Genomic DNA, 12,419 nt, shown 5'->3' on the forward strand with positions numbered 1-12,419 from the left:
ATACAAAAGCAAAACATCACTGCATGTTCGTATCATTTAAAATTCAATTCTATTACGCAACAATATACGAAACAAAATTTTATATCTGAACTATTGAAAAAACACCAAAAAACATTATTTCAATAACATCTTTAACATCTATTTATGTAATCTAGAAGAAAATTTGATGTTCCAGCTAAAACAGAACAGAATATCAGTTAAAGAATAAGGAATTGAACATAAGTTCATTTACCTTCGTTTAATACAAACAGCACAAAGAATATAACTTTAATATCAGTTACGATTTCACGCATCACACATATTTCATTAAAATAACAAAGTCAGCATATATTAGAATGTTTTTGCTATTGCTGCAAGTGACGTGTATGTTCCCGTAACAAACCCTACAAGTCCCAGTAATATAATTATGACATCTTTGATAATGGCGAGTTTATTCAGTTTAAATGTGACTAGATGTATTGTTGCCGGTAGAATGAGCGCCAAAAACGAGCTTGCAAACGCTCCAATCAACGATATCAGAAGATCTAGATGAGGTACAAGAGCTGATAGTCCACCTGTAATATATCAATATATCATCAGTTTTAGGCTGTCTTCAGAAACAAATAGTTGATCAACAGGTAATTCAATGTGTAAATTTTTGTGAGATTTTTTAAATAGTAATTTCACTTCATAAGTATAAAAACTCTTGGGAAATATCGGCTACTAATTTGTTCTCATTACAATATTTTATACTTTGCAAGCTGGTAACGCCATTTCATTTTAGTAATGAATTGTACCTTATGGATAACTTTACCTGATTATTTATTGTAATAAAGTACTTCATTACTCAATGTAGCATAAGATATAATGATTAATTTCACATCATATAAGATATTACCGATGAACTTCAGGTATTTGCACCATGCGATGTTCCAATAAAAATCATGATTTGGTCGTAGCATCTTTCTCATAAGTCCAAAACAAACACAAAAAACACGTTTAATCTTGTTCTACATTTAACATTTTATTTTCATTTACAGAGTCAAAATAAAACCCATATCAAAACCATAATAGCCGGATCGCAGTAATTATTCTTTTTACTAGTTATCTCTCTTATATATGCGAGACTTAACATATTAATACAAAACAATATCAAGAGGTCAATATTGAGAACATTACTCCATTGTCACTGTTGGACTTGTAAAATCCATATTGGACGTACAGCTGTGCACTCGTCTCATAGAATCTCGTATTGTACTTAACAATTTGTAATAAGCTCATAGTATCGAAACAGTAAGTAAATAACACTGAATATACTTACAAATCATAAGAACAAACGCAAAACGAAGAACGTACTCCACTTTGTCAGGTATAAAATACCATTTATTTTTTATAAATGGCCAAATGATATGTACTGGTACATATAACATGAGGCCATACGATATGAATATAGCTACAGCAAACATCAGCTTCACTGATAAATATAACCTGTGGATAAAAATGCAATACACACAATTCAATTTATTTAAAAAAGGATTTCAGAATATATATTGATATAAATATTGCATATGAACAACAAAGTAATGGCTTGTCAAACGGTAGCACTCTACAAGAGTGAGACAGGCATACTATTGTAAACATGTACGTCAAACATGTACGGCACACATACTCTGTCAGTGAAAAACTAGCTCAGCACCGAGAGTGGTTTATGCCCTTACATAGTTATGGAATACTTTCCTATGTGTTAAGTCACCGCCTTTAGTTTTTTGCTTATTATGAGTATTATGACGTTCTACCAACGTTGTTACATTATCACTAGCAATTACAATGTGCAGTTTGTATAATTTTGTCGAGCACTGCTAAAAGTAAAACACAGTGACATATAATTTCCAATATTGCTGATAATGACAATATAGATATTTTACAGAGAATATGAAGGTAGATATGAAAAATAATGCGAATTGATTATATTTGAATGATCTAATTTTTTACAATTTGTGGATATTTTTAATTATAATTATAATTCGAAGAAGTTTAATCATGGTATTTCCTTCAACTAACCATTGATCGTTTGGTAAGTTTAAAGTGACACTACCTCTAGTATCATCTCCAAATTTAAGGTAACCATAGAAACCCACTGCACAATACAGTGAAATTGTTATTGTCAGACCCAGATTTAACACCCCTGCTTTACCCAGAAAAGCAGACTGGTCTCTCATCTGTCCATGTAGAGGGAGAATCTAGAAAATAAAAAAAACAACAAATTATTGCAAAGTTTAGCATGTTCTGTACATTAGGATTGTACAGACATTTATTTTTGTTTAATGTTCTGGTTCAGTCCAAACATTGCCACAATTTATGGCCCTAAATATGCGTTTCTTCTTTTTTTTGTTTGGACATTTCCAAACCAAACTATCATACACAAAAAAACAAAACTTTATCTTATACAAAGTGAACGTTGCTTTAAGGCTTGTAGCAACAGTTAGTTGTTACAATGTTCAATAATGCTTTATAACAATATCTGAAACTTTTAGTTTTCAACTCACTCGGCATGCAATCTTTAAAACTTTAGGTAAAGGAGGTAACTTATTCCTACAATTGTACAAAATGAAATGTGTTTTTTTTATATTTCTTTTAAACAAAACAACAGCAAAAACACAAGTGTCCATTGTTAGTGGATCTAATTCATTTTCTGTAGCGGGAATTCTCTTTCTAAGTTATATTAATTAAGTTGTGATAACTATCCAAGCATCTCCATTACAATTTAAAGAACTCAGATCTTTACACAAGGTCCCATTTCAAATCGAAAGCTTTCGTCAAATATTGTACAGATAACTTGCAATAATCCATTGAACCAAGATTTTATTATTTATCTTACCAAACCTATTCCTTCAAAAGAGAAAATAGCTTGTCCAAAGAAGAGCGGCATCGTTCCAAAGCTTGCAACTGATGGTCTGATACTTGTTGTCCCCGGAAGTCCTTGAAGCAAATTCACGATTACCAATGTTAGTCCAAGAAAATTGAGCACATTTGCGAATGATGAAAATGGCACAAGTGCTTTCAGACTTTTAATCATAACATAAGGTGAAAGGAGAGCCGATACCATCACGATATAAATCTTAATGTCCAATGAAACGAGGCCAGCGTGTTCCACTACCTTTAACAATAAAAAATATGAATTAAAAATGAATTTACAGCAAACCATGAAACATGACCCATATGACAAATAATTGCAATACTCAACATGTTTATAAAAAAAGAAAAGAGACATTTTTTCGAAGAAACAACATAAGGCCATGTTAGCATGAGCAAGATAAAATTCTATGAAAGTTGTTTGATAGATTTACGACTTGACTTGCATGAAATATCCCCTCCATCTAACATTTTCTTGGTTTTAACATATTTATTTTAGCTCGATTGCAAAACACTTTCTTGCAACTTATATTTATCACTTTCAAGTCCACTTCCTGGAGCCAACCAGTACTGGTGCCATATGAAGATACATGGTCGTGACCCGTTTAGGGCTAGAACCAATTATCCCTGGGTTGAGAGGCAGACACCTTAGCTACTAAGCGACAAATAGTTTTAATGTCCAGTAAATCTAATTGAAGATTGTCATTCCTTGCAGATATATGCACAAGACAAGATCAGGAGTTAGTAATACAAGATGTTTATATATACAAAAAGGTAAAACTGTCGATTCTAGGTTGTATATACCGTAAAGTAAAAAGATTCATGCTTAAACGATATAAGCAAACACTTCACCTGTTTCACATTTTCGGCTACAAACACAGCATATACACAGCAGAATCCAATCTGCGTGATGATCAAAAACATGTTGACCATGTTCCTGCGAATAAACATAATGAAAACATAGCAATAGCAAAAATGTTATATTTATAGAAAATATTACGCTAACTTGTTTATGGCTTTACATTTTTAACTAATACGTTCCGAATGTATGAAATTATATTATTATTACTGTTTAGACTTTGATTTTTTCATTATCATCGTAAGTGAAAAATATATTTATATCCAACTAAATATTTTATATTAACTTGGCTATTTATAATAGTCAATGTAATTTCTTTGATATAAATCCTGTTTCAGATTTTAAGACCAAGTGCTATGAAACTGACTTTTTTGTTTGTTACTTTTTGTGTAGATATCGTCATGATACAGTTACAAGCGAACATGTCCACAATGAATGATACTTTTCTATAGTTTTGAAATTATAAATTATAGAAAATAGTGAAAGTATAGCCAAGCAGTATGAAGCGTTATGTGCACCTTTTGCAAGTGAAATGAAAAATAATCATATTTTGATCAAAGTAATTATTGTAAATAAGTGTACACAAGTTTATATTCGTAATGAAAGTACTGGTTCTTTTGTATTTTTTTACCTGGCAAAATTTCCCCATTTTTCATATTTTACGAGTATTGCAGCCTCCATAACACTCGCGTAGTCCACTTGCTTTTTGTTGCTTTTAATACTAGAATAAACAACATATAATAATTTTAAATATTGAATAATTTTATATGTGCTAGATATCAATTCTATAATCATTTGTTTGAGAATAGATAGTATTTTGAAAATCAAAATGATAATCAGGTGTAATTTTCGAACAGTACAATAAAATTTAAGATTTTAAAACTAATGGTATATATAGTAGTTTAGCAGCCTAGCTCTGTTTGCTAAATAACCTTTGTTACCCATTAAGCTCGTAAGTTCAACAGGAAGAAGTCTCGATAAAACAAGAATTACCTGTCAGACAATTTATTCCCAGATAGAACAAGGAGATGCATACAATGTGTACAAATGAAGCCTATAACCAGTACCACGGTAATACTCAGCTGAAATTATAACAATAATTCCCGCTCTAATGATAAAATCAGTATAAGATCTTAAAAAAATAATAGTCGATGTGAATGATGCATACATCATATTTTGGACTTCATAACACAACTGTTGTCGCAGAAAATAATTATATTCCCTGGTTTGAATATGTATTCTACAGTTAAAATTGACATATTCCTCCCCCTCCTTCATCATGCATATCCGGTAACTACGAACCGCAGCGGTACAATATGAATTTGGTAGTTATATACTTTCATTCCAGTGTACACAATGATAAGTGAAGTTTCATTTACCCGGCAAAGTCTACTATTAAATCGTTTTTTTTAAAAGCAAACAAGAAACTGCTATTCGTAAAAATTTACATCTGTAGACGAATGGCCTGTTATTTAGACGAAATTTAGAGCACTTTCATACTGATAAATATCACATCTTCACTAAAGAACATAAGAACTCCAAACAAAAGTAGCAACCAATTTATCATAACTAACTTTTTAAACTTAGGAGTAACAACAACCTACCTACCCAAATACCTCCATTTTTGAAAGCTACGGGCATTGCTAGAATGCCCGTTCCTAACATTCCCTTGAGAAGATGCATGAGACATTCTGTATTTCTGTAATATGTTAAACCAATTCACTTATATTCTGTGGTTGCCATGAAAATACGTCTTTTAATTTTACTTTATAAAATTCATGACTTGCAATGCTTTGTAGGAGCACATTTGTCTCGGAGCATATTTGTCTCACGAAGTGTGACCGATGTGTTCGTAAACATTCATATTTGCGACAAATAGGAAATGAGACAGATGTGTTCGACACACAAAAGAAAGGACACTCGAAGCACATTTGTCTCACATTTTTCCATAAAATTCTTAAAAGGTAATAATTATGCCCGTCCGTTTACCGGCAACCAGCCATTGTTCTGTGTTTTCTGTATTTATAAAACCGTTTTTAGGTCACTTCCGGTCAGTCAAAAACTTCCTGCCTCTGCATAGGAGTCATATATTAAATTAAAGAATATCCCTGTTCTGCATGTCACAATGAAAATTTCTACAAGTGCAGCATCCAGAACCTAAACACATATGCAGCAAGTCTATTCTTATCGTTATCAATTGTGATACGTTTATTTTCAATGCTTAAAGTTTTATAAATGATTTATGGCACTAGAAATATTCTTAGCAAAAACAAGGTAGTATCTACGGTGGCATAAAGGGGACATACAATTTTCTTATTTATTACGTGCGCACACGATAGCTTTTACGTGGCCACGCGATACTATTACGTGCGCACGCGATAGCTATGACGTGCGCACGCGGATATGTATTCCGCATTTGGACACTGACCGGGATCCTCGCAAAGTTCGATGAATAGTTCGATGCCCCGTGTATATGTCGAACCTACAGCGGTTAGGGACAAGTGTTTTTTTTTTAATCAATCGGCCACGGAGGCCCTTAAATGATCTATGGAAGAAAATAAGAAGACCATTACACACGTAATTTGTTTTCATCAGAAATATATGTATGTAAAAATCGTCATTTTCCAAGAATTGCGGCTTTCAGATCCGCTATTGAAAAAGCACTTACAACATGTACGAGTTCCTAAAATAACCCGGGTAATGCCATAATTATGGAATATCGGACCACTCAGAATTGTGCGCCGATGAGACACGAAGCGAGGCACGATATTGTAACACGAGATCTCGCAATGTCGAAGTATCCCGTACCACGAGATTTCAGAAATAAATAAAAATTTCTTCTTTAGATAGAGCAAGTGTGAATTAATTGATATATAAATAATGTTTTCTGAGGGGTTAGATGCTTGTAATCTAAAGAAATTCGCGAAACATGTGAAATAATGCGGCATAAAAGTAGCAAAATGTAAACAATGTAGTATTTTGACTTCAATACAAAATTCTAAATCACTTCAACTGTACAAACTGCAAAAAAGCAGCAGGTGAAAAATGCTTTAGGTAATTAGTCAATGATTACTTTTTTGGAGCTATAAAAGTATACCAAAAATACAAAGCTTTTAAGGAATACAAATGAAAGCATTTCTCAGGCATAATGGGCCTTTAAGTGATTTTATGTAGACTATAAAGGGAATACTACTTAGCGGTATATGACCTGGAATCAATTTCTTGTCTCGCGTCGACGAATGAGATGCGAAGCGAGACGCGAGATTTCGGCGAGATGCGAAACGAGTCACGATATTGTATCATTCAATATCAACCGATTACGGTGTTCCGTTTGGACAAAAGTAACATTTTTGACTCCCTGAACAGCTATGCGCAATGGTACAAAGGTGAAATTGAGATGGTACGATGAATAAAACACGATGGTGAAGTCACGATGATGCGATGACACGATAGAGAAAATAATATCGCGTTTTCATCATCATGCCATCGCAGTTTCATCATATCGTACTATCGTATTTTCGCCATCGTAAACATCGTCTTTCACCATAGTATCATCACGTTTTCATCATCGAACCTTCGTTGTTTCACCATCGTACAATCGTTGTTTCACCATCGTACAGTCGTTGTTTCACGTTCGTACCATTATGTTTTCACCATCGCACCATCGCGTTTTCATCAACGTAACATCGTGCCACCGCGCTGTCACCATTGTACCATCGTGAACGGGATTTAGTTTGTTTCAGTGTACGCTTTCAGGTTAAGCCAATCAATTACTTGAATTAAAGATATTATGATTAATAGTTGTCTTTAGGTTTTCATAAAGAAAGCATAAGCAAACCTATTGATGATTACACTTGACATGACGTAAAACGGCGAACCTCGATTCTAAAAAAGAATTTCTGCCTTGGGAATAATGTGACAAATAATTCATAAAAATGACATGAGACAAATGTGCTTTCTTGTCCCTTAAAAACACATGAGACAAATGTGCTTTCTTGTCCCTTAAAAAACTTGATCGGAGCACATTTGTCACACAAATGAGTTTTTTGGGGTAGACATTTGAGGTCCCATTTGCCTCATGTAGGACAAATGCGACCGCATTGGTCTTACGTAAGACAAATGTGCTGCGAGACAAATGTGCTCCTACAATGCTTGGTTGGAATTCTAATAGTTTATCTGGGAGTGTAAGAAAATATGTCTATTTAAACAATTTACCTAAAACTTTATGCGACTGAATGGCCGTTTTTCTTTCGTATGAAAATGAATACACACAACTTAAATAAAAAGATAAATATTCCAGTGAAATAATAATATAATAATAATAATAAAAATAATAAATATAATAATAATAAAATCATAGATAATAACAATGAATTTATAATAATGAATTAATAATTATGGTAACTACAATAATTATAATAATATAAATATGTTACCTACGTCGTTTTTAACTTATCCTGATCTTGATCCGATATGTCCTGTACATGTGGGGCTAATTGAACATCTGTTGACATTGTTACATTTGTACTAGGATCTTCAAATCTTACATGTTTGGTTGCCATAGTTTAGATATATGTCTTTAATTTACATGGATATTCTACCTTAATTTGCAAGAAATCTGAAAGAATTATTTTCAATATTTTAATAAAAAATATATGATATCAAAAATTCTTATATGTATTTAAAACAAAGAAAATTGTATATTGGTATAAGATCAAACCGGCCAATTAGGTAACATTGGAACTTTGAGAAGCTAAGCAATAGTTGTAGTGGCACAGTCGTTACACGTTTTTAATTATTTTTTCTCTCTCTCTTTCTTAAAATAAGCAAAGTTACTAGGGCCCGTTTTAATAACATTTCGTAAGTTTTTCGTAAGTATTCTTTATGCAAATCTTGAGCGGAAATATACGTTTATGAAACGGGCCTCTGATGTGGAATATTTAAAGTAAATGACTAAAAGTAATTAAATAATGTCATGAAGTTATGTATGTCATTATCTATATGATAATTTCACTTGTCTAACATGTAATTATTTGATATTATCCTCTATCTCTGATTCAACTTTGTTATTATTCAATTATATGTTTACAATAGATGTTAACTTATATTCAAGGGTGCAGTATTAAATGATAACCTATAAATAGTATATCAGCTCTAATCTGTTAAAAACTGACAAAGTGCGCAAAGTTTATTCAGTTGTTTGACATACATGTTGAACTATGACAAATTGTTCTTGGAGAATAACATAGGACTCAGTTTACTTCATGATAAGTTTTGTTTGAATTATAAATGCATTAGAGGTGCATAAGAGGTATTGTAATTATGGAGTATTAAGGAACTGACTAGTTTTTGTTTATAGACATCCTGCATGGTAAGTTATATAACCGTTTTTAACAAAGTAAAGAAATTCTTGAAGTGGTTTATTTATTTATATTTTTTATTTTTTTTTTTTTGTATTGTCAAATTACCACCGCTAGTAATACCAATATTTCATATCTACTTGAATATTTAACTTTGAGAAGACTGTTTCGAATGAACATTGCATAGCAAAAGATCAACGCTACATTGTAGTAATCATATTCCAATTACAAGCTGTATATTACATAAAGTATATAACATTAACATTATTAGTTACATTATTAGATATTCATTTGTTACAATATCTTAACAATAAACTAATCATACCAATGTGACAAGTAGTGTTATCTTCCATAACTTCCTTGATTCCGTACAACTTTAAAACTGACAGCAACATAAACTAGTTACATCCTATCGCATGAGTAAATTACAATATAACAATTCCCTTACATGTAATCTATATAGTCAACAGATAACATTGTCAACATGATTAGGACTGATGTCACATTTTTTATTTATATCATAAGGTGAATCATATATGTGATACGTTGAATCTCTAACAATAGGAGAGTATTTTAGGTTTCATGTAGTTTCTGACAATTAAGAAGCTAACCTGACGACTGTCTTCGCTGAATTCAAATCTAATGTAAGTGGCAAGTGATTGACGGCAAAAAATACTTATTCATAAACAAGAAATGTGTCCAAAGGACACGGATGTCCCCAAAGTCGGCTGTATTGTCAAAAGAATTCTGTACATTTACTATTATTATATTACCAAGACACGTAAATGGCATAATTATGCGACAGTTTCATCTCTCTAGCAGATATTCTTTTAAACAAGAGTTGTCACCCAAGTGACGAATGCCCCCGAAAAGGTTTCTTAAGCATGCAGGTATTATGAAAAGAAAAGAGAATGAAAGTAACTACTTGCTTAATATTGTTCTTTGTATTATTGTACCTGTAATCTCTAATTGTGATAGCGTGAACCTTCAAAATATAAGAGTGATGTTGACCTTTGAAAAAGGGGCTGGTTCCTGGACGCGACATAATGTTGTTAAGAGATAGACATCTGTACCAAGTTATTTCAAAATCCCTCAATGCATGACAAAGTTACAGTCTGGACATGATTGTTGTGTAATTTTATGGGGACACACGGACGGACATGAGCCTTAATCGCAACACATTGTCTTGATGTGGTAGACATTTGTGTCAAGTAATTTTAAAATCCTTCCATGTATGACAAAGTGACAGTCCGGGCAAGAAAGTATATCTTCACACTCTTCTTCAAACAGTAAGTGTGACCATGGACTTGAAGGTAAGGGACATGGGTCTAAGTCGCGACATGTCGTCTTCTTGATGCGGTAGACATTTATGCCAAGTTGTTTTAAAATCCTTTGATGCATAACAAAGTTACAGTCCGGACACGAATGTGTGTACATATAAACTCTAATTGTGATAAAGTAAAGTGAACTTCAAAATGGCAGTGTGACGACCTTTGAGGTAGGTACGTGATTATTGGACGCGACACGTCGTCTTGATGTGGTAGACACTAATGCCAAGTTATTCTAAAATCCTTCCATGCATGACAAAGTTCGGTCCGGACACAAATGTGTGTACCTGTGATAAAGTGACACTTAAAAATGTTAGTGTGACCTTGACTTTTGAGGTAGGGGCGTGATTAATCAATAAATTAGTACTTAGATAGTTTACATACAATGGATATGGTCAATTTTGGCCTCTTCTTATGATAAGGTATAATAATTATAACATAAATAATTACTGTAACGCATTTTATCACTACTGTAACATATGAATGTAGGACAAAACCCCACCAGTTAAAACCCCACCACTCAAAATTTTATAGAGTGGACAAAACCCCAACACTAAATTTTATAGAGTGGACAAAACCCCACCACTTAATTTTATAGAGTGGACAAAACCCCACCACTCAAAATTTTATAGAGTGGACAAAACCCCAACACTAAATTTTATAGAGTGGACAAAACCCCACCACTTAATTTTATAGAGTGGACAAAACCCCACCACTTCAGTTTTATAGAGTGGACAAAACTTTCTTGTAAACATGTTAAAAAACAAACAATTGTGCAGCAGATGAAACTCAAAAGAATGTGTGAACAACTCATCAATAAGGAGACAACTGTACCCGAGTTTCTTCAGGCTATCAGCCACAGTATCCACTTAAACTAAGTACAATGAAGTACAATGAAGGAAAATTGTCTGAACTGAATAAATTAGAAATGTGCTATTAAAATGTGCTATTTTCTAATCATTAATTGATGAAAATGTGCTACATTCTTGATTAATAGTAAGTAGTTTATTTTTTATATAAATAAATTGAAGACATGAATTTGAAGAAACTTAAAATAATGGATAATTCAAGGTCATAAATGTGACACAGTCTCAAATAAATGACTACTCTTTGATGTTGATTTAACAGTTTGTAAATTATTTGTATAATCTCTTATACCAGTATTACACAAATGTTATATTGAAATTAAAAAATAAAATGTGAAAATGTGTACTGTATATTATATATATTTTAATTCATCAAATCTTGCCCAATAATTGGTAAGTGGTGGGGTTTTGTCCACTCTGTAAAATTTAGTGGTGGGGTTTTGTCCACTCTATAAAATTTAGTGGTGGGGTTTTGTTCACTCTATAAAATTTTGAGTGGTGGGGTTTTAACTGGTGGGGTTTTGTCCGTCTTCCGTAACATATATTATGCAAAATGGGTATCATTTATATCATATGATTTAAAAAGTAAACCATTATTTCTAATGTATAATCTATAGATTTTAATAGGTTTGTACAGTAAATTTCAAGGACTTTTCTACAAAATACACTTTTTAATCAACTGATGTTTATTTTATATATATTTACTGTAACTTATTTGGTCACTACGTACTGTTACAAAATTAGTTGTAACAGAAGTGACTGTTACATGAGTGACATATTCAATGTAAATCTCAGTAAAAGTAATAACAAGTGTATCCCTTATAGATGTGAATCGTTCTTAATGACTTTTACCACATATTTTACAAAATTCTCAGTGGGACTGTTAATGCACAGTACTGACAATTAAAACATACTACTCGTTACAGGAGTGACGGGAATAAAAATTACACATTTACTTGCGTACAGAAGTATGCATTTTCCAAAATATACAAACGAGACAATCCCCTGTGGCACCTCGTGTGTTACTATTTAGATACTTCTCTTTATATTAGAGGCTTTGTTTTATTCTTAATAGCTAGGGATCAGTTATTACTTTTACTGATCATGACTATGT

General features: G+C 32.4%; 1 protein-coding gene across 3 annotated transcripts; it reads right to left on the reverse strand.

Moving 5' to 3' along the window:
* Positions 1-181: 181 nt before the first annotated feature.
* LOC132738369 (proton-coupled amino acid transporter 2-like) lies at positions 182-9,589 on the reverse strand. Of its 3 annotated transcripts, XM_060725855.1 has the most exons (10): positions 9,437-9,589; positions 8,192-8,369; positions 5,360-5,450; positions 4,745-4,833; positions 4,383-4,472; positions 3,745-3,829; positions 2,858-3,136; positions 2,041-2,219; positions 1,301-1,467; positions 182-554 (listed from the first exon to the last, which is right to left on the reverse strand). In XM_060725855.1, exons 2-10 carry the CDS (start codon positions 8,311-8,313, stop codon positions 331-333), a joined length of 1,326 nt encoding a protein of 441 aa, XP_060581838.1. In that variant the 5' UTR covers positions 8,314-8,369; positions 9,437-9,589; the 3' UTR covers positions 182-330. The 3 variants fall into 3 exon arrangements, with proteins under 3 accessions (XP_060581838.1, XP_060581839.1, XP_060581840.1); XM_060725856.1 differs by lacking the exon at positions 9,437-9,589 and having other exon boundaries at positions 5,356-5,450; positions 8,192-8,207; XM_060725857.1 differs by lacking the exon at positions 182-554 and having other exon boundaries at positions 1,307-1,467; positions 2,075-2,219.
* Positions 9,590-12,419: the final 2,830 nt, after the last annotated feature.

Source organism: Ruditapes philippinarum, unplaced genomic scaffold (genome assembly GCF_026571515.1).
Source record: "Ruditapes philippinarum isolate M1 unplaced genomic scaffold, ASM2657151v2 ctg869_1_1_1_1, whole genome shotgun sequence".
NCBI classification, from domain to species: Eukaryota; Metazoa; Mollusca; class Bivalvia; order Venerida; family Veneridae; genus Ruditapes; species Ruditapes philippinarum.

Bases quoted from the DNA above. Each gene is read 5' to 3' on its own strand.
- LOC132738369 (XM_060725855.1), bottom strand. From the start codon at position 8,313: ATGGCAACCAAACATGTAAGATTTGAAGATCCTAGTACAAATGTAACA. The intron at 4,473-4,744 runs GTAATTCTTGTT...TGTTTATTCTAG, and splicing joins GGGAATAAATTGTCTGACAG to TATTAAAAGCAACAAAAAGC. The intron at 1,468-2,040 runs GTTAGTTGAAGG...TTTTATCCACAG, and splicing joins AACTTACCAAACGATCAATG to GTTATATTTATCAGTGAAGC.